Source organism: Musa acuminata, chromosome BXJ1-6 (assembly GCF_036884655.1).
Source record: "Musa acuminata AAA Group cultivar baxijiao chromosome BXJ1-6, Cavendish_Baxijiao_AAA, whole genome shotgun sequence".
Classification (NCBI taxonomy): Eukaryota; Viridiplantae; Streptophyta; class Magnoliopsida; order Zingiberales; family Musaceae; genus Musa; species Musa acuminata.
This window is the reverse complement of record NC_088332.1, coordinates 39,762,231-39,788,141: the sequence shown is the minus strand read 5'-3', so window position 1 is coordinate 39,788,141 and position 25,911 is coordinate 39,762,231. Positions and strand designations below refer to the sequence as shown.

The 25,911-nt window shown below is 39.1% G+C and overlaps 4 protein-coding genes across 4 annotated transcripts; 3 read left to right on the top strand and 1 right to left on the bottom strand.

Moving 5' to 3' along the window:
* Window positions 1-10,072: 10,072 nt before the first annotated feature.
* LOC103989269 (uncharacterized) lies at window positions 10,073-11,265 on the top strand. Its single transcript, XM_009408071.3, has 2 exons — window positions 10,073-10,225; window positions 10,614-11,265. The coding sequence occupies exons 1-2, from the start codon at window positions 10,211-10,213 to the stop codon at window positions 11,025-11,027; spliced, it is 429 nt and encodes a 142-aa protein (XP_009406346.2). The 5' UTR covers window positions 10,073-10,210; the 3' UTR covers window positions 11,028-11,265.
* A 2,195-nt stretch (window positions 11,266-13,460) lies between these two features.
* Window positions 13,461-14,300, top strand: LOC103989268 (uncharacterized protein At5g48480). The gene is made up of 2 exons (XM_009408070.3): window positions 13,461-13,736; window positions 13,823-14,300. The coding sequence occupies exons 1-2, from the start codon at window positions 13,516-13,518 to the stop codon at window positions 14,043-14,045; spliced, it is 444 nt and encodes a 147-aa protein (XP_009406345.2). The 5' UTR covers window positions 13,461-13,515; the 3' UTR covers window positions 14,046-14,300.
* A 1,391-nt stretch (window positions 14,301-15,691) lies between these two features.
* Window positions 15,692-19,299, top strand: LOC135676949 (small ribosomal subunit protein eS8-like). Its single transcript, XM_065188693.1, has 5 exons — window positions 15,692-15,816; window positions 15,925-15,997; window positions 16,419-16,752; window positions 18,707-18,876; window positions 18,983-19,299. The coding sequence occupies exons 1-5, from the start codon at window positions 15,813-15,815 to the stop codon at window positions 19,065-19,067; spliced, it is 666 nt and encodes a 221-aa protein (XP_065044765.1). The 5' UTR covers window positions 15,692-15,812; the 3' UTR covers window positions 19,068-19,299.
* Window positions 19,300-20,484: 1,185 nt separating this feature from the next.
* Window positions 20,485-25,626, bottom strand: LOC103989266 (probable xyloglucan glycosyltransferase 6). Its single transcript, XM_009408067.3, has 5 exons — window positions 24,827-25,626; window positions 22,586-22,894; window positions 21,899-22,189; window positions 21,692-21,805; window positions 20,485-21,597 (listed from the first exon to the last, which is right to left on the bottom strand). Exons 1-5 carry the CDS (start codon window positions 25,562-25,564, stop codon window positions 20,959-20,961), a joined length of 2,091 nt encoding a protein of 696 aa, XP_009406342.2. The 5' UTR covers window positions 25,565-25,626; the 3' UTR covers window positions 20,485-20,958.
* Between the last annotated feature and the right edge of the window lie 285 nt (window positions 25,627-25,911).

Here is a 25,911-nt window from a genome sequence, read left to right as displayed (position 1 = left end):
TGTTAAAAAAAAATGAATTCTCATTAAAAAAAATCTTAAATTAGATTTTTTTTTAAAGCGGCTCAAGTTAAAAAATTCTTATAAAGAGCCTCTGACTATATTAAAAGATCATTTTCTCTTGTAATATTAAAAAAAATCATTTTGTCCTTGGCTACCCATCCCTCGTCTACATGGCCTATGCTCATTGTGGGCTATGGGCGATGGTAGACCCTTACATGAGGGCTGCAAGTGAAGGGGGCAGCCCCGCATAATGGACCTTTGTGCAAAAGCTACGAGTAACCATAAGATATCAAAGGCTCATGAATAAGCAAGCGAGGCAACCCCTATGCAATGAGCCCACTTTTATTAAATCATATTAAGTTTATAACTACAAAGAGAGAAACGATATCCTGACAATTTTAGATAAGAAACCCAAATTTTTAGGATTGTAAGAACATAACATATATCATCAAGATCCATTAAATGAATCGTATCTAGATGTAAGTGATAAATACTAACTATTGATGCCTTCGCTTAAAAATAATTCTTTGTAATGATGAATATTTTATCTCTTTTTAGTTTTCATATTAAAATGAATCTATATTATTTATAATATATATTAAAACATCAAAATCAACCTAACAAATATTTGAAAAGGATTTTTATAATGTTTAATTTGAAACATACAAAAGTCATACTTATATCTTTTCACTTTCAAACCAAACTTTATAGTTCTTCGACATTCCTTACTATATAATTAGTATTTTACCATGAAGAATTTTTTTTTATGAATGCATATAATATTTATAAACTAAGGAGATTTATGCTTCAATTTTCTTTTATTGTTATCTATTCATCGAGTAATATTCAAAATATTATAAATCTTTTCTACTTTAATCATAATTCTTTTAAAACACATATACTAGTTAGCTCATTTAAGTTTTATTTATTCTTAATATTATTATAGTGAATTTTAGATGAGCAAAATTAAGATGAAATAAAATTAAAAATAAATTATACGATAAATTAAGTTTTATTTATCCTCAATGTTTTTGAGCTTATAATTTTGTCAACTATATTGAGGATATAATATTAAATTCCTCAAATACTATGATACTAAATTCTAGTTAGTTCTTTCATTAATATATCAACACTTATTTTTTGAATAAATATATACAAAGATTTTTATTAGTTTAGTTGGTAAAGATCTTAATAGTTTAGTGTAAGATTATAAGTTTAAATTCTACTTTTATCAATTACTTTTTGTATAAAAAAAGCATATGGTAAATTTGATAATTTCTTTTTATAGAACATAGCTATAATGATAAATTCTAAAAAAATCATTAGTTTTAAGAAAACTTTGTAGCACCCTCATTTTCAAAAATTTTCATGAAAAGCCCTTATTTTCTAAAAAATGATTTTGTTCGCTGCCTTTGCCCTGTTGATAATGACCTCTGCCCTTGATCACCTCTACATGTGAGCCCCTCACCCTTCACCCATCGCTCTTGTCTACTCTTGATCATCTTTCTCCCTTAGTCGTATTCGTTCTACATTATCACCCTCGGCTTCCTCCCCTCTTCCTCTACTATCGTTGTTGTCCTCACATGTGCATCTCACCCGTGTTATCCTCGCCTGTGCCCCCCTCCACTAAGGTGACAACAAGGATAATAGGGATAGTTAGGGTGATGACGATGGATGGTGAGGGTAGGAGCAATGGGACAGAGGTGGAGATGGGGCAAAGGTATAGATTGCCAGAGGTAGATGTGGGTAGCGAGCGAAGACTGAGGGGCCCATGCACGAAAGCAACCAAGGGCCCACGTAGCAAGGTGAAGGTAACTAGAGGTCCACATGCGGATGTAAAGGGAGAAGGTAGAAGTGACGAGGGACTTGTGTATGAAGACACAGGTAGCTAAAGGCACAAGTAATGACCAATGGGGTCTAGTAAAGAGACAAAATTATCCTATAAGAAAAAAAAATGCTTTACTGAAATTTTTAAGAATGAGGGCATTCTATCATAATTTCTAAAAATTAGACTTTTTTTTTTTGAAGTTTAGTAATGCTTCTTTCAATAATTATATGGATTTACACTGAGAATAGGCTAAGAGTTTGAAAGAATTTCCTTGTTTTTATGTCTTCAATCAATACTATTATTTATAGCTTCAAATATGTGGGTCATCAAGGAATTTTGCCGAAAAAGGCAATTGGGCCGAAGACCCCACCCAAAAATACAAAAATATATAATGTTCAAAATCTCACCAGCCACAAAAAAAAAAAAAGGGTTAATTAATTATGTGATCACAAACACAAAGGACAGGCCTCCAAATTCTTAGATCATGTTTAGTGAATCCACATTAAACCTCATCCAAATATGAAACAATTTTACACCACATAATTTAACAAAAAGATAAAAGTATATATTACTCACAAAACGAGTGCAAGAATCTGTTAATGTTTCTCCTCTTTCACTAACTTTTAAATCAATTATTAGGTCCAAAGTTTGTTTACAAAATGGGTCATCCCAAACACAAAGAGAACTCTCTTGTATTTTTCAACGTTGGCATTTTATGTCCAATAAAATGCTCTTTTGTGCACAAATGGTAGGTAATAATTTTATCTGCCCAAGTTTCTCACCTTATCACCTTATATGCCTCCTATAAAACTAGCTTGAGAGTATGTTCGGTATAGTTAGTCTAATGCTTAAATCAGTATAGAACCTCTAATTAATAGAGTGGTGTGAGATATATTTCTTAAATAAGTAGCAAATCAATGAGTATTCTCCATGTAAGCATAAAAATTATAATATATTATTATCTTATGAAAAATTTTAATATTAAAATTTAAAATTAAATAACAATAGATCTTTAAATTTATGATGCGTAACTTTCAATGTTGCTAAAAAAAAATCTTTATATGATATATAAGTACATCATCATTGAATTTGAGATTTGTAGTAATGTTGATCTATAATGAGAATTAAACTCATATTCTCTTCTCTTTCTACGAGGGAACGATAGAAGATTTATAATCTTTCATATGACTAAAGGGAGATGAAAGAAGATTTGTAATCTCTCAATCATGTCATGTATCTACGTCTCAACACATTATGTGTTGTGTGTATAGTCCTTATGAGGTCTTGTTTGTTTATAGGCTCTCATCAAAGTCATTTTCTAAGGAATCATATCATAATTAGACTTGTTTGTATTGGTCGATAATTATAATCAAAATCCAATCATATCCATTATATATCTTATCCAGTTAGATAGAGTCACATAATCTAACATTTTCTCATTTGACCTATTAATTGATAAAATATAAAAGGGTTTAAAATCAAAATTAAATAAAATAAAATTTATTTAAAAATAATTTTATCCAATTAGATTCTAAATTTTAAAAATTATTTATATGTGCATGAATTTTAAAAAATATAGGCTAATAAGTCCAATAAATATAATAATACTATATTAAGTTTGATTAGTAATGTGAGTTGTATATCATCAATATCATACTTCTTTCTATATACCATAATACTACTAGCTCTTTCTAATATAATACAAAATGGCTCATGCAATTTATATTGTCAAGATAATCTTATTATTATATTTAAACATAATATGTACATACATAAATATGACTAAAATAATAAAAATAAATAACTTTAAGTATGTAAGTAAAAAATCAATTATAATGTCAACTCAAACATGCATCACCATATCTTATAGATTGTTTACAAACAATTACAAAAGTATATTTTTTCAAACACTTTAAGTTGTAAGTCTTAGTGAATTGTCAATCAATATAGTGATGCTTAAGTTATTAATTAATATTAATTAATTTTTAGACTCTTTAATCTAATCATTAAGTATTTTATATCATAATGCATAGAGATGTAATAGTACTTATCATTCTTAGAAAAAAAATTACTATGATATATCATAAAATATCTTCAATGACTTGGCAATTGAGTCTAACCTCACCAAGTCCTAAGATAAAATTTTACCGTCATAAAGCTTCATTAGTGACCTTAAAGCAAACCACAAAATCAACTTCCATTGTCAAAAATATAATACTATATTATTTTATATTTTTTTATGTAAATTGCCCCTCCAATTGACAAAGATATAAACCGTAAAATGAATCTCCTATTATTGAGGTAATTTACAGAATTAACTGTTGAATCTTGGATTTTGATGATGAAACCAATCAATATATGTTTATGTTTTAATCTACGTTTTGAGTGACGCAGGATGCTTCGATCAGGATGAGACAATTAAAGCAGAAAAAATCATGTTGGGCTGGAGGAACATGTTAGAAGATTGGACGTCAGGCCGATGGATCAGTCGACGTATTTACAAAAGGCTTCGGGCCATGGATTCGAGCATCAAGCCAAGAAGAGCGAGTATTACGCCATGGATATCGAAGTTGCAAAGTCAACTGGCCGATTGGGCAATAGGCTGCAAGAGAGGATGATGCGCCGAAGAATCGGAGGAAGCGTCGAGGGACCAATGACATGCCGAACAACTTGATTAATGCTTAGTATTAATTGTCCAGATCGAAGTTTGTTTTACATGTGCAGGATTAACTATGATGGCAGTAAGACATGCAGCAAGTGTTGAGCCGGAGTCAAGACAAAGATCACGTTAGGGATTCAGAGTTCGTCGGAAGTCCAAACGGTCGTCAAAGGTTCTATGGGAACAATTCGAGAAGTCTAGGAGCTTGCCAAAGAAGCTAGTCGGAACTCGCCATGAGGATCATCGCAAGTCTAGGAGTTTGCCAGGAGTTTGTCGGAGCATCGTCGAGGGTTCGTCGGATGTTCGCCGGAAGCTCGTAGGAAGAAACGATTAACGCACCGGAACATGATCTATAGTATTGATGTCTTAATTATTGTAGTTAGCATGTATATTAAGTTAGGATTTGGAGGTGATCCTATTAACTTAATCTGGGGCCAACTGGGACCCTGGCATACTCAAATTGGGTCGAATGGATCAGTCTATTCGGACCCATAATTCTTGCTAGGCGGTGGCACCGCCCAAGAGACTTGGTCTCCCAGGAATTCTGGGCGATAGTACCGCCCCTGTTAGGTGATGGTACCGTCGGTAGTTATTACTACCAACGATGCTACCGCCCCTGTTAGGTGGTGGTACCGTCTGAGCTCGGTCTCTGAGCGACGTCAAGTGGTAGTACCGCCCAGACTAAGCGATAGTACTGCTCAGTATCAGATACCAAGCAGTAGTACCACCCAACTCTGGCGGTGGTACCGTCAGGACCCGGGAAATACGAGAGATGACACTTTTGAGCTTCAAATTCAAACTGATTGGGGCCTATATAAACCCCACCATTTCTACATGAAAGAGCAACCAAAAGCTTGGTTTTATTCTGAGTATTTAAGAGCTTAAAAGTGTTGTAAAAGGCCAGAAGTTCTTCTCCCTCTTTCTTTCTATGCGTTGATCATTCAAGAGATGAGTGAAAATCTATAAGGGTTGTCTCCTAAGCCCGTCAAAAGGAGAAAAGCTGTAAAAGGGTGGTTGGCCTTCGCCTATTGAAGGAAGGCCTCTAGTGGACGTCGATGACCTCGTCGAAGGAGGAAGCCAAAAGTAGATGTAGGTCAAGATTGACCGAACTACTCTAAATCTCGATTTGCATTTACATTCTGCTCTTTATCTTAACTGCAAACTGTCTCTATTGCTTTACATCATCTATACTTCCGTTTGCTCTCAAGTTAAAGTTCTTTCCGAAATGATTTTCATACGAAAGTCTTTTTAGTGCTTTCCGAAATGATTTCCGAAAAGTTTTTCGAAATGATTTTCGAAAAGTTTTCCGCTGCACTAATTCACCCCCCTCCCCGCCCCTCTTAGTGCTCTTGATCCTAACATTAACACTTGAAAACTATCATTATTTCAAGTTGATTTAATGTCATGAGCATATAATATTTTATTCTTTTCATATATAATATTACTTTCTTTACAATCTTTTAGTATTTTTATTTCTAGGTAACTCTAGTATTTATATAATATTTTAACTATAAAACTAATATCTAATCTAGCATAGACTTAACATATAATATACTTTCAATTGCGCATATATAAAAATTATTTTTCTTTATTTGATTCTTTTCAAGTCATTTTTAAAAATATTTGTTTTAACTGAGACATTTACTTTTATCATTTATTGAATAAAGTTATATTCTAAATCTCTATAAGACTCTGATCAATATATCCCTTCTGAAATATTCTTATCAATATATCTTTAAATATCTCAATATTAATAATATAAGATATTTCATTCATGTCAAGCATCTTAAAATTCTTGATAAAAATTATTTTAGTTTGGTATAATAAACTAAGATGACTGCTTATAAATAAAATATTATCTATATATATGATTAATATGATAAACTTACTCTCGTTGATCTTAAGATATAAATATTAATCAATAATATTTTTTAAATCTAAATAAAGTAATGATATCAAGAAACTTTATATTTCATTAATTAGAAGTTTGTTTGAGGTCATAAATAAATTTTTTTTAATTTATATATCAAATTTTATATTTCTTTTATTTTCTTTGTGAATCGTTTAGGTTAACACATATAAATCTATATCTCCAATTAGAAGACTTTAATCTAAAAAAATAAATATAATTAAATTATAACCGAATAAATATCCAAGAATAATAATTAAACTTTTATTTATCATTTGCAAAATATAATCAAAGTGATATGAGAAAAATATAAAAGAAATTTATAATTTATAATTTTTTAATTTTACATAGAACCCTTAGACTAGTTAACCATATTTAATTAAGAAAGCCTAAATTTGGACTAAATATTAATCCAATTAGGTCATGCAAAAATAAAAATTGATCAAAAATTATTTTTTTTAATTTGATCAAAGTATTTGATTAAAATAAATCAAATTAATTAATTTTATAATTGAGGACATAATTTTTTAAAAAAATTAATCTCTAATGGATAAAACTATAATTTTGACGTAGGATATATAATAGAAAATTCTTAATTCTTACTGGTATAATGGAAAGCTAACTTACGAATATAAATTAGAATTATCTAAATTTTGAGGGGGAAAAATATCTTTTAAATAATCCTAAACTATCTCCTTTTCTATGGTTATTGCCTGCATGGGGCATGATCGCCACCTACACAAGGCACCATAGCCGTGATGCACAATCACTGCTTACGCAAGACACTATAGGCACCATCTATGGTCTTTGCGCGAGGTGCGGCCATTGCCACCGTGCACAATCACTGCCTACACATAGTCTCTGGCATCCAATTAACGTTAGCCATAGCCAACAAATGATGTCGTTGTCGCTGTATATAGCAGCGCTGCATAGTCACTGTAACCACCGTTGACAATGATGCTATCACAACTGTCGCACTCAATGGTGCTATCATAGCTGCCACATGCAGCAATGCTACATAGTCACTGCTTGCAATTAAGCAGAAGACCACCGTAGGTCATTGTCCTCAATAATACTATTGTTAACAATAAGTTGTCAATAGTAGTCTATTGATCAAACACGAGGAACCTTATATCGCCTGCAAGTAAATAATACGATGAACTAGATAGAAAAACAAATCGATAATACCGTTAATTATTCATGCATCATAAATAAAAACTAATTAACACATTTTCATGAGTAAAAGGTGCTAACAAATAGGTCTAAAGTATTTAATTTTAAAACTATGGCTCTGATACTAATTATAAGCATAAAAATTATAAGATATTATTATTTTATAAAAAAATTTAATGTCAAAATCTAAAATCAAAAAATAATATATCTGTAAATTTATGATACATGCCTTTCGATGATGCTCATAAAGCGTTTATCTGATCTATAAGTATATTATCATTGGATCGAAGATTTATAGTAATATCGATCTATCATAAGAACTAGATTTGTCTTCTCCTCTCTTCATATCTTTCATAAGACCATTATGAGCGATGAATTTAGGAACAAAAAGAAGATGAGAGAATATTTATAATCTCTTATTGATTGATTCATGTGATTCAAAAGGAAATGAGAGAAGACATATAATCTCTTAATTTTGTCACGCATCTACGTTTTTATACATTGTGTTATATGTATAGTCCCTAGGGGGTTTTTGTCTATTTATAAGCGAGAGTAAAAGGTATAGAATAAATAATTAGGAGAGTTCCTCTTATCAAGATCATCTCATAAGTAATTATATCATAATTGAACTTTTTTTAAAATTTGAAAAAAGTACTATTGTTTTATGTTGATCTGCTTCTCAAAATTGTAACCTACCTTTGATCGATTGAATCATCTTGTGCACCAGCTTTGCACTCTCAAGGAATCCTTTCTCCATTCCAATCGAGACTTGCTGCCAAGCACAAATGGCTCCGCGACTCCATCCCAAGTCAGTGAGCCATGTAGGAAAAGGTTCCTTAGGAACATGGCTGAGGTGACTCATCAGTGCAATCAGGACTTGCGGCCAAGCGCAAATGACTCCATGAATCCAACCCAAGTCAGTAAGCCATGTAGGAAAAGGTTCCTTAGCAACATAGCTGAGATGACTCATCAGTGCCTACCTAGTCATCCAAATGACATCACCTGCATCTCCTTTACAGCCATCGAACACATCAGATTCAACAACATCGATCATGTCCTTGTTCTTTGAGGCACATCCTCTTGAATATATAAATGTATATATAATCAAAACAAGGAGAAAAGGCGGTGATGGGATTCCAACGAAAGCTTGGGAAGATCTGATAAAGGTCGGTCCCCAACAAGAAAGTAGGGCACTCCAATAGAAGAAGAAGAAGAAGAAGAAGAAGAAGACATGCATCACGAGAGGCATCATGGTCGGGAAAGGAAATCAAGGAGGTGGAGCCATGAGCTTTGTGTTGTCAAAAACCATGGCATGAGCACTATAATACGAGCATGAGATGGCATGGTGTAGCCCCCACGCTTTTGGCGTCGAATTGGGTCTAGGGTTTGTGAGCCTTTCGGTGGAATTGGCCCTATCAGATCAAGTGGAGGACATGTGGAGGGATCGTCAAATGCTCGATGCCTTTTTCTCTTTGGCCTTCTCTCACTTGTCGTGCCATGCTATTTTTCCTATGTTGATCCTTCTTTAAGGTGAATTATTATAGCTGATCCCATCTTATTTTCTGGTATGAGAAATATGGCTGATCGAATCCGACGTAGAAACATAAGATACGTTTCTATGGGAAGAGGGGAGAAGATGGTGACCGGACAAGAGGGATGACACGACTCCATCGCCCGAGGAATCTTCAGGGCTGGCCCGCCGTCGGTTCACTGGGGCCGGCGACTGCCTCGGGCGGCGCGAGACACGTCGAAGTAGGGCGGGCCCGGCTGAGCTGTCGCGCAGGCCGACCCGGTGGAGGGGAGAGCGGGGAGGAGCTCTCGCGGCACAGTGTCCACGTCGGCGTCTCGTCGTCTTCCGCGGGGAGCGGGGGCCACCACGGCACCGCCCAGCGACTGCCCGGACGCTGCGCGGGGCCCGCGCCGCGTCCTTCCCAGCTCTAGGAAGGCAAAAGCTGAGGAGGAGACGACAACGATGGGGGAGGAGGCGTGGGGGAGACTCGGAGGTCCTCTTTGGCAGCCAATGGCAGCTCGCCATGCTGCATCTTATTCCCGTTCCCGTCTCCTTTACGAATCTCTGTTGCTATCACCCACCATTTCTCACTTTAAACTCCATTGCACCATCCCTAGAATCCGGTCCGCGTCCATCCGATTTCGTTCCAGTCTTCGTACGTCATCAATCCTCACATGAGTACCACAAGATATCGCATGGTCGAATCAAAATCGTATGAGATTTTTTATGTAATCTTGTTTACTATAGTCAATAATAATAATAATAATTCATCGCGTTTACATAATTTGTGAATTACTAAGATAATTTCTGTTCATATTACCAACACAGTAGCATATATCCAAAGATGGAGGGAGTGCACATATCAATCCATTATAGCTGGGAGTGCATCACGGAAAATAATACACACACACACAGATGGGCAAAAGGTGCTTGGATGACTGGAGATGGGAGAGTAAACTAATGGTGTGATCCAGCCAATCGTACGTGGCTGGTTGTCTGTAAAGATTCTGAGTGCCATTGCATCCCAGTATAAATACCCTTCCATCCCCAATGACCTCTCCCACCCCACTGCTCTGGTAGATCACTTGTCACTCGACTCTTCTTCTCCTTCAGCTCTTCTCACCTTCTCCCATGGCTTCTGTTGAGGTGAGCCACGACCTTGTCCTATGAGCCATCAGCTGCAATTGGCTTCTGTCATGATCCTCCTGCCTAGAGATCAGATCAGATCAGCAAAAGAGTAGGTTGTGTTGTGTGGGGGGGTTTACTTGAGATCAGATCGATGATCTCAGGTTCGATCATGTCTGGTGTAGCTATCCGAACCTGAAGAGAGCATGAACTCACTTGTTATCTCTCTTCTCGGGAACACTCGGATGTAGAGATGGAGTGAGGGTTGAACTCTGCCTGCATCTACTTTAGATCTGCTAGAAAGATGTGATTCCTAGGAAGAGCTCCTGGATCTGCATGCTCAGTCGTCATCCACACCGATGCACGGCCGAGTTAGAGCTAAATGTCTCCTTCTGTCGTCTTCATGCAGGTCGAATCAGCTCCTGTCGTTGAGGTTCCGACTGATGCCCCGGTTGCTACTGTCGTCGAGGCCGAACCTGCACCTGCGCCGGCCGTCGAGGCCGAACCTGCTCCTGCTCCGGCCGTCGACGAGCCCAAAGAAGAAGAAGAAGAAACCCCAGCAGAAGAAGCAGCAGCAGCAGCAGAGCCTGAGGAGACGCCGGCTGAAGAGCCCGCGGCCGAGCCCGTAGCCACCGAGGCCGAACCGGCAGCAGCGGAGCCTACCGAGGAGGCAAAGCCGGAGGCTGAACCCGAGGCCGCCGCTCCCGTAGCTGAGGAGACCACGGATCCGACGGTCGAGGAGCCGGAGGCGGCAACCGAAGAAGCTGCAGCACCGGCCGCCGCCGAGGAGGCTGCAGCGGAGCCGGCCGTGGCCTCGGAGTGAAGTCATTTGAGTGAGGTTTGATGCCATTTAAGAGTTACTAGTAATAATAGCTGCTATGGGAATAATATATCGGAGTATGTCATCAGTGAGTCTTTGTTATTGGGTGGAGTCTCATCTGTAATCCTTGTTTAGTGTGGCATGCAGTGTGTGTTAGCATTATCACTTTATTCATTGTCTACTACCGTCAATGGGGTCTTTTATCATATCAGCTTCTATGAAATCACCTCCTTTTTCTTCACGTTGAATTCTAACCCATACCAAAATGTCGTCCTAAATCCCATGTTCGAGTTCAAGTCACCAGAGGTATATAACTATGGTTAAGACACATGTATTTTCTTTTTAGATATTTGTTTCTAATATTTTGCAGCCCCGGATGCACCGTTTGATGGGCTTGAGATTTGTGCAACCATCTCATGTACAGTAACACCCTTAATCTAACCGCACCTTCTATTACTTAATCATATAATCCGTATGAATCGCTATTGACAGAAACAAGTGTTAGAAAAACTATATATATAAAGAGAAAATGATGTGTCTAAGGCCAACATTCCAAATCTATTTGACCAAATGATGTTGACTATGTAGTACTAATGAGAAAGCTAACTTAAATAAATTATTAATTTTGTATCTTTGTGTTAGTGTAAACAACTTCTTAGCCGTGACCTCGGGGTCGACGCGACATGGTTCGGGTCCGGATGACGGGTCGTCGATTCCTTTGGGAGGGGGTTCCTTGCCAACGCGCCCGGAGAGAAACGTCTCGCCTTCGTCCCTGTACACAGGTCGGGATGGGAGAGCTCGACCCGACCCCTCCGACGATCAAGTCAGTAAATAATCGTAGTGGGGTTGTTATCTATCTTGCTCCCCCCCCCTTTTCGTTTAGAATGCAAGGGTATTTATAGAGGAGTTCGGTGTTACCTGATGTGCTTACCCGCAGGGGGTAGGATCGTACCTTCTGATGACGTCTGACATCGCTATCGGCGTAGCGTGCGGAGTCGAACATGAGCGGTCGTTAATGGGCCTCGGTTGGCGTTACGACCCGTGTCAGTCACGCGGTGTCAGACTAACAGGGGAGCGAGGCATCAGCGGGTGTTACGCAAGTCTTATCGTAATTATTACCCTCATCAACGAACATAACAAATCTCCATTACCTTTAGATGCATTTTTTTAAACTCATATCCTTTGAAAAGATAAAATATTACTGGTATACTCGAAATCCCTTATTAATATTATAAAAGCTCTTTGGATATTTTGAACCTCGAATAACTTCATATTAGATAATTAAATTTATCATAATATTATTTTAAATCTAGTAAAGGATTATCATCATTTATATTTATCATTAATATTGTCAATAAAATATTTGTTTTCTCTTAAAAATTATATTTTTTAAACCTACTTATTTATTGTGAACATTATTTTATCCGCCGGTAACGTTTGTAATCGTACCAAAGCTCCCCACTCATTCCATTCGGGGTCCACCTGGACCTCCCCAGGTATGTGTTCCGCCGAACCACACAGCTTGGCGGGACCCACATCCACAGGCCAACGAATGCACGGCACGAGCAAAGTGTGGGTCCCGCGCAGCGGAGGCGGGTTACACAGTTGAGTCAAAGCCAAAAGAGTGCGATAGTTTAATGAAAATTAAGAAAAGGAACGCCGCAGCTCTTACTCCAGAAATACCACACCACTTATTCCCCTTCAGGCGACGGGCCCCAGTGCACCTCTGATGGGTCAACATCGGGTGACGAGATGTTGGAGTACAAATCCGCTGCTGCCTTTGGGAAACTTAAAGCGGGCATGTCCACGCCACAGGTGCAATCGGATCCTCCCCAGCCACTGCATCAGTAAAACTTCGATCCGAGCGTCAATTCTTAAAACTAACGTCAATGAACGGTTCCGATGCCGGTCATTCCAGTTCTGTTCAAATTAAGTCTGAAGAGGATCCTTAATCCCTGAGGACCTTCGTCCCCGGTGCCCCTCTCCTCACACAAAACGTGACACCATCAAAGCCATTGATTTACATAAATACCCCTACAATTTATCCCAAAACTACAAATTTACCCCTACCCGGGAGAATAAAACAGACCACACCAACTCGTCCTCCGTGCCGCGGGTCGCTTTCATTGACCGACACTAATGCGGTCCGTCCGATCACTTGCACAGACTCCGACGAACGGTTCAGATCTAGCATCGCTGCCTTCGAGTCCACCGGCTTTTGATACGGTGTACGAGGACGCCTCGGGAGGGACGAAAAGCATGAGGCGAAGCCGTTCAAATCGGTGGATGGCAGGATCGTAGTTTACGTGAAAAGCATGGGCGGTTGTGGAATGACGATTAAATTAATGGAAAGTATTCCAACGGTTTCATGGCCTTTATCTGCTATAAATACTTCCCACCTGTGAAGCCTCTTAGCTTCTCATTTCGCTGCCGCTGCTTTGTCCTTCACGTTCTCTTCTAGGGTTCGGTATCGTTCTTCTTCCTCGAGACGATGGCGGATGTGGCGTTGCTGGGTTTCAAGCCGCAACTGGTTGTGCCGGGGATGAAGGCGGAGGCGGCGGTGCAGTTCTACAAGGCGGCATTCGGGGCGGAGGAGATCGGGAGGGTGACGCACCCGAAGCGCAAGGCGGAACAGGAGTGCCCCCTCATCCTCTCCGCCGAGCTCAAGATCGGCTCCTCCCTCATCCTCGTCAGCGACTGCTTAGACGCTGCGTAATCCCTGGCATTCCCCCAACTCAACCCTAGCTCCCCGATCTTTAGGGATCTCATTAGGTTGGTGATTTCGGTGGTGATGGCAGAGGAGAGGAGAGTGCCGCGGCCGCTGGAGGCGGTGGGATCGCGTTCCGGCTGGAGGCGGAGGACGTGGACGCGGCCGTGAAGAAGGCGGTGGCTGCCGGTGCGGAGGTCATGAGCGAGGTGTTGGAGGAGGAAGGCAGCTTTCTCGGGAAGGTGAAGGACCCGTTCGGTGTCGTCTGGGCCATCGCGGCCGTCGGGAAGAAGAGCCCCGAGCCCGAGGCTTGATCCGGGCCGTCGACTCTAACCTCTCACTTCCTTAGGGATGCATTTATAGCTGGACTTCAAATTAATAGAGGCATTAGCAGTAGCGACGCAGTTTACGCTAACTCTTCTATGCTTAATCTTGAAGACATATTATTTAGGATGGCGGTTGTCACGGTTGCCGCCGAAGCTTCTCACGGCCACCGACGGTTGATATTATATTTGAGATGCTTTAGCCCCTTTTCTTTTGCAGGAAACTAGAAAGACTAAACTTTTACAGGTGGCGACCGCATCATATTTTTGATGATAGTATTAATGTTCCATGTGATATCCATTCGACACTGATCACATAACCTTCGTTTTCTTTTTAGTTATGGTTTACAGATGTCATGAGCTATCTGCTTGCTTCGTTCTTTACTGTCTTTTAGATGTTCGTTCAATGTTCAGGGGACCACGAAGAAAAGGTTTTGGGAAGGCTGCTCTGTTCTTGGGGAAAGTTGCATGTTTGCGTTAATATGTACATCTCATTCATGCTTTTTAGGGGCAACACCTAATTGGTTATCATGCTTATTTTTGTGTTGGTTATGATGCCTGTTCTTTAATCAGGCACGAACTTATTATTATTAGCTTGTCTGCTTCGGTGCCATTGCATTTGTTGTTTTTTGCATTTGTTGATATTTGGTGTTGGTTCTTCGAGCATCTGTCCGCTACTCGGGTTTTGTGTTGTACTGTAAGGCATTTGGGCCTCCTGTATCCTGTTGGAACAGGCTAATCAAGCTCTGTACTGCACAGGAATTATTTCCAGTCACTTGGTCTGCAGGGTCATGGCATCTTTTTCTTGCTATGTAATTGTTTAGGCACATTAAATAATGTTAAGTTTGACTCTTACTCATCATTATTTGATTTCTAACAATCACATTAAATAATATGAATCATCCCAAGCCAAATATCCTCTTTATAATTAGTGGTTGTGACTTTTGACCTTTTGCCTTGTCAATCAATCTGCATCATATTTGATGGCACTAATTTTAAAGTGAATACTAATCCAGCTTAAACCGTTGTCACTTGATCTATCTCGAGCTAGTAATAGTGGGCTCATAGTCTTGTATATGAAAGCAACATACGGTCATAATAAGTATGACCTTGATCAACTCCGAATGAATATTCTAATCAGACAATTATAATATACTTTAATATAGCAAAAATACTTTCACAATCATCATCATTCACGCTATCTACACTTATAAAGAAAAATAATGAATGCTACAAATGACCTGTTTATGTTTGTTAACCATAAACTAAAAGGAGGTGTCTTAGCAACACACAGTCTAGTGACATACATAAAAAAAAAAATAATAAATAAATAAATAAATAAATATATATATATATATATCTCTCTCTCTCTCTCTAAGATCCCAAAAACATTAAATTCCTATATAGTCTTATAAATTCAAAGAATTATATGTATAGAGTATTCAAACAATCAAATTGGGTTAGCCAAGTCCAAACCAGATAGCTGCATTGATCGATGGGTCCGGCCGGTTCGACCTGGCGAACTCCCATCACGGGTCGGGTTGAAGTTCAAGATCACGCCGTACACGTTTTGATCCGACGGCTGATTTAGCGCCCCTCCTGGGAATTGCTATAATTACATCGCAGCCAACGTATTCTGCCCGCTATATAAAAGGGTAGGGTTTGGGTTGCTGAGAAGATCTCTGAAACCGAGGAGTGCGGCGGCGGACTTCGGGAGAGAAGAAGAGGGCGCAGTGTTTCTCACCACCGCCGGCCAACATGGGTAAGGATCGGAACCTTAGATTCTCGATTCCGGTAGGAAACGCTGATATCTGATCGGGTTTTTCCTTTTACCCAACTTCCATCCATGACGTTGCTCTCCTGCTCGCAGGTATCTCGCGAGACTCCATGCACAAGAGGCGGGCCACCGGAGGGAAGAAGAAGGCGTGGCGGAAGAAGAGAAAGTGAGTTCCTTTTTTGTAATCTGTTCTATTTTCTTGCAAAACATTTTCGCTTGAAGCTGTTTGTGTCCACTTTAAGCGTTGATTATTTGTAGCATTCGCTTTCCTGCACAAGTTAGTTCTTTGTTTCATAATATTGTGAAAAGATTAGGACTTTTGCGCTCATGGATGTACGATGGAGTCACCCAGCCTCCGTTGTTTGAATCTCTGCGCCTCTGAAAATTCTTTGCTGTTAGGCTTTCGGTGGTTTCTCTTGAAAAGTTGGGGTTTTTGTTTGAATCCACTAATATGTTTTCTGTACATTTTTCGTTGATGATTTTTCGCTTCTCTTTTTTCCTTTCTATTTGTATTTTACTCGTTTTTTTCCCGATAATTATGTTTGAGATGGTTTTGCCGTGATGTAATGTTAGTCTTGCCTCGAAAGGTACGAGTTGGGAAGACAGCCTGCCAGTACGAAGCTTTCGAGCAACAAGACCGTGAGGAGGATTCGAGTTCGAGGAGGCAACGTGAAGTGGAGGGCCCTCCGATTGGATCATGGCAATTACTCATGGGGGAGCGAGGCAGTGACTCGCAAAACCCGTATCCTTGATGTGGTCTACAATGCTTCAAACAACGAACTTGTGAGGACACAGACCCTTGTGAAGAGTGCCATTATTCAGGTTGATGCTGCCCCATTCAAGCAGTGGTACCTTCAGCACTATGGTGTTGAGATTGGTAGGAAGAAGAAAGCCCCTTCTGCTAAGAAGGAAGCAACAGAGGTGATTCTCTTTTGTGTGAAGTTTTCTGGTGTCCCTGATAGCCATGTGTTTTTAGTTTTAGTTAAAATTGTTTGTTGATACTTTCTTTAGAGTTTCATTTTATATATATCCTGATGACTTTCTGAGGCTGTATCTCAGATTTGAGAAGACACCTCTAAAATAGTGATGGATACGTGGCCAAAGTAAAGTTGGGCAAGGATGGAGTTTGCTTGATAAACCAAAATGTTAGCTAATGGGTTAAAAATATGTAATTTTTTTCCACAGGAGCATAGCAGGGAGTAGCATAATTATATATAGTATGAGATAGGAGTTTGAGTTAGAGATGCAAACTTTAGTTGATCAGATCCATGATCATTCTTTCCATCTTAATCACTGTAGCAGATGTGATCGAGTAGAAGCAATCTAGTAGTATTTGTTGGACATTTTGATTCATCATTGAATGGGTTGATTTACGCATAGAATGCAAAATAAATTAAGGTGATCGAATATGTATCACACACATACAAATTTGGGGCTGCTTTAAACATGATATTAGTTTCTTTTCCCATAATACAACTCAGATTGCCAGCAACCTATAAATGGCCATAAGTTCCATATTGGCAATCTCAACACTTGAGAAACTAATGTTGTGGATTTAAGTCGAATAGAACTTTTGTTTAGGATTTAAATTTCCCGTTTGGATATTGTACAGGGGACCATATCTGCCATTACACCTGAAAAAACCTTACTGATTACTGAATTAAGGTCAGGCAGCTAGAGGTTTGTTAAAAAGAGTTAGGAAGGTAAAGTGATCTGCTCTAGTATATCAAACAAGATTCATCTGAAGGCACAGATATCTCACTTGGTTGTAAACTTGGAAAATTTTTTTGCTACTTGTTACACGGTGCCTCTCCATCATTTCAAGTTTTTGCTGTTAAAAGTATCAATTAAATTTTCTTAGTTTTAATTACAAAACTTATTCTGCATTTTTTACCATTCTTAAAGGGTGTTTGACTATAAAATTATAGAACATACTAAAAGAATGTCAAAATAAGAGTAGGGCTTAATTAAAAGCAGACAACTAGGGTTCCATGTTCTTGTTCAACTTTAGTATCAAATGTCAATGTTTAGTTACGGCTGATTTGCTGTTGTATAATCCTAGGATTTGTAATTCCCATTGTTTTTACTTGATTGTTTATAAACTGATCAGTCCTGTTTTTGACTAGTGTGTTGTTATTAGCAAGTTTTGTGGGATAGCTTTCACTGTCAGTTATAGGATCTAGGGTCACACAGTGCCAATCAGTTGGATCGACTAATCAATTAGTAAAGTTGAGCCTCTGCCCTCTTCCTTTTCCTCTGTTTTTTCTTTCTCCACCACTTTGGCCACTTTTGAGATGATACAAAATTTTCCGAGTCCAAAATCTGAATCAGCCAGGACAACTAGAAATTTGTTGTCACCTGTTGGGACCAATAAAAAAATTCTGAAATTTGGCTGAACCAGTTGGTGCTTGTTTGCTGAAATTAGGTTGGTCCTGTTCCAAATATGTCTGAATCAGCTTGACTAATTCATAGGGGTAGCTGGTTCTTTGGTAAGAGAAATCTGATACATTAAAAAGCATCCAAGTTTCTTTTTTTTTTTTTTCAACATGATGCAATCATCCTCTTTGTTGGGCTGAAAATGAGATGACCATAATTGATTCATGTGCTGAGGTGATAGCTTTTATGAAACTATTTGGGACTGTGAATGTGCTGATTTTAATTGCAACACTCGTGGTTGCGGTTTCTTATCTTTCATTTGGCCCATACTTATAAGGTCTGCAATTTGAGGTAGATGTTCTATTTTTTTGGGTTTATCCTTGTCATGTTTGTGTCGACCATGCTCGATTCAAGCTAGTTCTCCACTGCTGTTCAGCCTAGTTTCCTCGAGTTCGGTTATCAATCTAGTTTTATGTCTCTTCTTTCATGGTGATGGCAGGAGGGTGAAGCTGCCACAGAGGAAGAAAAGAAAAGTAACCATGTAACCAGGAAGCTGGAGAAGCGTCAGCAGGGTCGAAAACTGGACCCCCACATTGAGGAGCAGTTTGGTAGTGGAAGATTGTTGGCTTCTATCTCTTCCCGCCCTGGTCAGTGTGGCAGAGCAGACGGGTGAGAATGATGACAACCACGAAAAGCTTTATCCAAGTAGTTGGCCTGTATATTCTGATGTCTTCTGAACTAATTTATCAATTGCCTTTCTTTCTCCAATTCTCAGATACATATTGGAAGGAAAAGAGCTGGAATTCTACATGAAGAAGATCCAGAGGAAGAAGGGCAAAGGTGCAGGAGCAACAGCTTAAGTGACCTCAATCATTTCCTTTTATCAGTTGGTTTGCATCAGCTTAATGAATCTTGGTGGTTTCTTCTTGAAGTCAATGCTTGACTAATGTTTTGCTCATTTAAGATATCGGACAGCTTTGTTCGTAGCTACAAGATATTTGAACTTTTTGGCATTATGTTATGTCCCCAAATGGTCAATTTTTCTACCTAGATCTATCATTAAATAAGAAATTCCTTGATTAAAACAGTCAATGTGTGAAGAGCATTAGGTAGCCATGCTTGTCACTTTTTTCTCTTTTCTCCTAGCTTCGATGAACTTGTTGTAGGCACATATAAATTCTAGTCTGGTGGAATCTCTAGATCATATCTCCTGTGGTTGAAGTTACAATCATTCTATTTCTTGCTCAAAAAGAAGGAAAGAAGGCTATTTAATAAACCATTTTAAGAATAAGATTTTGGGTCAATAGTTCTTTTATTGAATCTCATTGACACCTTTTATATATGTTTTTAAATATATTTATATTTTTTTCCTTTATGGAATGGAATTATTATTTTTAGAAAGAAAAGAGTTATTGAACGAGGATTCAGTATAATGTTCTGAATTATTCATTGGGTAGGTTGGATGAACACCCATCAGATCATTTCAGTACTTCAGCTCAGAGGGCAGAAACAGATGACCTACTGCATGAACCATAATATCTAAGGTAAGGAAGGTGCATCCCATCCCCAAGTTGGATGTAATTTGAAACCTCCAAGAACATAGTGAAAAAAGCCATGTTCTAACCCAAAAATCTTGGCAGTATGTCCTTTGAATGTTGAATGGAGCATAAAACTAAGCAATCACAAATTCACAAGTTATATCAATGAATCAGTGTCAAAAGGCCAATAATTTTCAATCACAAGTTTTTACTACCAACAGTAATAGCATGCACCAAGTGACATCCCTCTTCACTCTGCTCTCCCACAAATGTGATTCCAGTTCCTGTCTTCCCTCATCCTTCCAGCCTAAAGTATATTATATGCATGCTAAAAATGCAGTGCATGCAGATTATGCAACACATTTGTTTTTCCATAATTTAACCGCATCAATCTCTTGAGAAGCTGACTCAGCCTTCTCAGCTACAATCTCTTGCCATCACAAATTGGGGGATTCAACCAAAAATTCCACCATGTCAAATGAATGAATCATCAGTTGCCCTTAACAGTTAGGCCAACAAATGTAGCTCAGCTGCTCAAATGAAAACATTCTAACATTTCTCAGCTGTGGCAGTAGGACACATTACAGGAAAGAAAGAACACCCCCATCCACACATAGCTGCAGTAGATCAAATGGTAACCAGCAAGAATAGGAGTAACAAGTGAAATACTAGTAAATGCAATAAATCTCTTAATTTGATGGAGTTAACAGAACTCACTTTCGTAGCTGGACACCGAAACTGATTCTACCTTACTAAAAGAGAAATGACATTAATCTGATTGTCTGTATGACTAAAAATATAAGTCACTCCCAAGAAATCACAAGAATAAAAACCAAAAAAGAAAAAGAAAAAAAGAAAGCAAACTCCAGATACGTATCTGAATCATAAGCGACAAACAAAAGGTGATGGAAAGAATGGAAAATCTAATAAACCTATAGAGCATTATACAGCCTTCCTTACCAAGCACAGGATCCATTCCGATCCAGTTGTAGCTTGTGCAGGGCTTCTAAATTATACAACACGAATTTGAAAGAATGAACTGATGGCTGAAAGCAATTGACTCCATGTTTACTCCTCTTGATGGTCAACATGACCTACCATCAGTGAGTCAGTGACCTCAGTGGAGAGGCATGGTGGAACCTACCATGAGCTGTGCATGGAAAGTTTGGTCTCTCGGAACTTTTTAGTGTAGAAGGAGCAAGAATAACATGGTTCAGCTCACCTGCTCCCCAATAAGATCTAGCCCAACAGCAAGGAATGTGATTCCTTGAAACAATAAGAAATAAAAATGAATCCCCTGTGCAGACAATAGACTTCTCACAGAAGCAGTTAACAGAATAAAAGCAAGAGCAAGTTCCTTCCTATATAGACGGTTCCTCCTGGTTTTCCCTGCCTTCTTAGTTACCTCCAATTTGTTTAACTCGGCAAGGCCAGACTCAGAAGATGACCTATGAATGTTTCCATCTTCTATGCTGGGCTCAGGATCCTGTTCGACATATGCAACCAAATCTGCCTCCGATGACCTTCCCAACTTCTTAGTAACTATCCACTCGTACGAACTCCCGAATTTAAAAAGTCCCGATATCATAGCATTGAATTTGGTGACAGACATTGTGTTCTCAAAAAGTAGGTATGGGACTATAAACGGGAATGACCTCGGCGCAGGAAGTATACTGATAACAGACATTAAACCAGGGACATAACAAACAACCCAAGCTGGCAAATGAGCCTCTGGCAGGAACATCGACAAAGGGAGAATGATGCAGAATAGAGTAAATGAGTAGAATGGCAGGATCAGCTTCCTCAAGAGGAAGAAAAGAAAAATCAAGTTGGCCTTCTTGGAGAAACTCACCTGAAATTAAAGAGAGATCAAGAAAATCACTCCATGATTTCATATAAAACCAGTCAACACAAAGGATTGGAATAGATAGAGATGGAGGCCTGACCTTCGAGCGAAGGATGTCCAGAAAGCACATGCGAAGTAGCTGCATTGGACCTGAATGCCACCTATGTTGCTGTTTCTTATATGCCTCATACGATTCTGGCAGTTCACAAAGACACTGCACAAAGAAATTAAAGAAGGGGTAATGTCAAGAAGGATACCTACAAGAATAAATTGCAGTAGTTCAAAAGGACTAATTTGTGAGAAAAACCTTGACATCATTGAGAAAAATAAATTTCCATCCACACAGGTGAGCACGGACAGCAATATCCATGTCCTCAACAGTGGTTCTCTCCAACCAACCACCAGATTCTTCAAGAGCTTTTATTCTCCAGACTCCAGCTGTTCCGTTGAAGCCAAAGAAATTGATAAATATACCATTAACTTGCTGTTCAACCTCAAAATGAAAAGACAAATTTATGTTCTGCAGCCTCGTGAGCAAGTTCTCGTCCTTGTTTACAAAGGCCCATCTAGCTTGTACCAATGCTAAATCATCATTCCCCTGCACAAAATTTACAAGGATAAAAAAGAGAAATTGGAATAAAAGCATTACAATCATTAAACATAAAGTGCTGTATTGTGCACAGAAAATTCTAAAACGGAGTCTTTGAGACACCAAATAAATCTTTGGTTGGTCTAAAACAAGTATCAAACAATACTTCAAACACCTCATTTCTTGATAATGCATATCTTTTTCTTTATTGACATTGATAATTATATTTTGCAGGTTTCTGCAGACAGGACAGCAGACACATGGTAAAATCATGCTCTCATTCAAGAGCAAGTTGACTATGTGATCTGATTAAAAACCATATTTCACTTCTCAAACTTGATACAATACATATTAGCAGAAAAATACTATTGTTTTTACATCATTACAGAGAAAAAATAGCAGTACCTTAAAATGTGGGATTGTCTTTTTTAAGAAATCAGGTGCTGGCTGAAAATCTGCATCAAATATAGCAACAAACTCGTAGTCTTTCACATAATCACAGCTCATAGCAGACTTTAGGTTCCCAGCTTTATAGCCTGTGCGGATAAGTCGATGCCTGTATAAGATGCGCACTCCTTTTTGCTGCCATTTCTGCACTTCAGCCTTAATAAGGTTTTGCACATCCATATCATCAGAGTCATCCAACACCTGGATGAGCATTCTCTCCCTTGGCCAGTCCTGGATGCAGACTGCCGCAATAGATTGCTGGTAAACCTGTAAATTCAGTATGGAATTAAGCATAGTAGAGAAATGAGATCTCCCTCACATAAAAAAAGAGAACGAATTCAGTACATAAGGGTATTCACAATGACAAAAAGCTTTCTGTGAAATTATGTACTTTCGTGAAATATATAATGGAGTTTAAACCACGCATCTCCTAGAGAGAGGCAACAAATGCTGGCAATAAACAAAAACTCATATTAAGTAGAGAATTAGGATTTTTGACTAAAACATACAGAAACATCGAACAAAAAATAAAACAACCATTTCCATATAGATTTGTCTGAAATCATGATACTAGAAAATCACAAACTATGAAATAAAGTGCTCCAGTGATGCTTAAAATGCATGTACTATTTATTGAGTAGAGAAAAGACAGATTGAGAAAACCGTCCAAGATCATGATACTAGAAATCACAGTGTGAAACAAAGTGCTCTTCCGTTGCTTAGAATGGAAGTATTAATTACTGAGTAGAGAAAAAACAGATTGAGAAAACCTGAATCACAAACAGTTTATAATAGATGTAGGACTTGGAACTTTTGAAGCAGTTTATCTCAACTAAAAGAAGAGTAAATGGCCGATATAAACCAAGGCAAGTGAATGTGATAAACAAGAAGAAATGCACAAAAATGATAAATTTGATAGGACAAGAATTAATTATACTATTATTAAAAAAGCCTCATAATGGTCTCTGTTAAGACATCCGAGTTGGTTAGTGCACAAGTGATAAATCTCAGGTTCGAGTCTATATGTGAGCATGATGTTCGTCATTTGATGTAATGGAAATTAAAAAAAAAAACCTCATAATGGTCACTTGGAGAAGGGGATTTCATATTAATAAACCAAAGATAGAAAAATTCATAATCATCAAAATTTCATGTATTTGACATTTTGGTACTAAACATTACAGAGAGAAAGTGCTCTGTTGACATGCAAGATAGATAATTGATAGGAAATATATGCAATGTGAAGTCTTGCTTTTGAGTAAGTTATCTTTCTTATAACTTCTAAGCCGCCAAATGCAGAATTTCATATAAGCTGGAGCAACTGAAGTGATTAATGGTTAAATTCTAATAAGAAGAGTCAAAGAGGTGCTTTGGTTGCATGCAATACGAAAGTCATGAATCTAAATTTGAGTGGTACGAGAGACATGTCACTAAATAAATGATTTTGAAAGGCCAATATTAGAAAATTTCAAAGGTCAAGATGACACTTGGTGTCAAGGTAAGATTGTTCTTTTATGGCCCAATTGATAATGATTTGAGCCATACAAACACCCTCTCAGCCTCTTGCAATGGAAGAAAAATTGAAATGTTATAATAAGTCGAATTAAGATGAACTATTTTTACGTTAGGAAGCAATAAGTCAAGTGTTACTGATTGATTTGCAACAGAAAGGTCCGAGAATGAGCGAAAAATGTGACTAAAAAGAAAACCTTTGATCAAAATGTTTAACAATTAAAGAAAAGATTAAACGGCCTCGCATAATTCCTCAATGAAATATTGACTTTGTTATACAGTGAAGATGGTACAGATAATGATGACACTGCAAACTTCTTCAATCACAACGTCATTCCAAATGCAAGCTCCAAATTTTAAGCAAGGAAAGATTTGCTAATGAAGAGCGATAAGAATGCACTTTGAACAAAACGTTCTATTGGCGCTAGAACATAGTTGTTGCCCGCACTCTGCAGAACAATCATCAATAAACTTTCTCCCAAATTATGGATTTCAAAATTCTTGCTAACGATTGGATTAATCGAGCATATCTCCGAGATTAGTGATAATAACTCCTTGCAAAATCCCATTTTTGACAGAGTTACAACGAAAATTATATCAATTTGCCCCGAGAAAAAAATGTAAAGATTCATACATTGATCAAGAAAACAAAGAGTGCTGTAACCAAAGGGACCTACGTCGGCTTACCTCCCGCTCGTTACACATCGGGATCTGAAGCAACACCATTGGGTAGTCCTCAGCGTTCACCGCGCCCCCCACTTCCAAATCTCCCTGGCTTCCATAGTCGACCGCCGCGACCGGCTTCACGCCGCGGAGCCTAATATAAATGCATCCGAGCACCAAAACCACCCGATCCACCGACTGCACAAGGAAAAGCACGATGCACACGTTGACCATCATCTGGACGGGCGGCGCAAGGTACCTGGCCCTGATCACGAGCCAATTGGCGTAGACGATCTCGAGGGCCTCGGCTGACGAGGCATAGGACGGGGGGCTGAAGTGCCAGCCCTTGAAGTAAGCGACGAGCTCGAGGGCGAGGAGGACGACAGCGAGGACGAGGAAGGCTCGGATGAGGCGGTAGAGACGGGACACAGGGGAGGGGCGGCGAGTGGCGGTGGAGATCCGGCGTGCAGCGGTGCGGAGGAGGGTGAGGAAGCGGGAGGGGAGGGAGGCAAGGATGGCGGCGGAGTGGTGAAGGCGTAGGAGGAGGAGCCAGGAGAGTTGCCGGGGACTACGGCCACGAGACTTGCCGGCGGCAGCGGGGGTAGTCGGGGTGCTGACGTCGACGGCGGCGGCATCCGCGGAGGCATCCACGGCCGCCGCCGCCGCCGGCGGTGAAGGGTAGGGGGAGAGGAGTCCCTGGGCCTTGAACCGCTCCTTGTTCCACCATTCTTGGAACTCGTAGTTAGGCGGCGGAGGAGACATCGACGCGATGAGATCTCTTTCCTTCCCCCTCTCTCTCCTTCGATCTAATTGTGGGAGGAGGAAGGAGAGGGGCAGAATGGGAAACTAATAATATATTTTAGTGAGAGGACCGGCGAATTCGGAGGGTCCCGTGGTTTCATGAACAAACCAGAACTCCGTTCAGTGAAAGCGTCCATTGAGAATTCCCACTAAGCGTGGGGTCGACAAGAGGAACTCATAATGTAGTCTCCCTATCGAAAGATCCAGTGAATCATGCAGTGAGTCATAACACTGAATCCGAAACCAAGGATAGCTGGTGGTGACGTGGCGAAGGATGGGTGGAGGAAGCAACAGCGCACATGGACGCC

Coding starts and splice junctions, on each gene's coding strand:
- LOC103989268 (XM_009408070.3), top strand. CDS start 13,516: ATGGCGGATGTGGCGTTGCTGGGTTTCAAGCCGCAACTGGTTGTGCCG. Junction 13,737..13,822: donor AGCGACTGCTTAGACGCTGC/GTAATCCCTGGC, acceptor TGGTGATGGCAG/AGGAGAGGAGAGTGCCGCGG.
- LOC135676949 (XM_065188693.1), top strand. Junction 15,998..16,418: donor GCGTGGCGGAAGAAGAGAAA/GTGAGTTCCTTT, acceptor TTGCCTCGAAAG/GTACGAGTTGGGAAGACAGC. Junction 18,877..18,982: donor CAGTGTGGCAGAGCAGACGG/GTGAGAATGATG, acceptor TCCAATTCTCAG/ATACATATTGGAAGGAAAAG.
- LOC103989266 (XM_009408067.3), bottom strand. CDS start 25,564: ATGTCTCCTCCGCCGCCTAACTACGAGTTCCAAGAATGGTGGAACAAG. Junction 22,895..24,826: donor CGATGTGTAACGAGCGGGAG/GTAAGCCGACGT, acceptor CTGAATTTACAG/GTTTACCAGCAATCTATTGC. Junction 22,190..22,585: donor AGACAATCCCACATTTTAAG/GTACTGCTATTT, acceptor AATTTTGTGCAG/GGGAATGATGATTTAGCATT.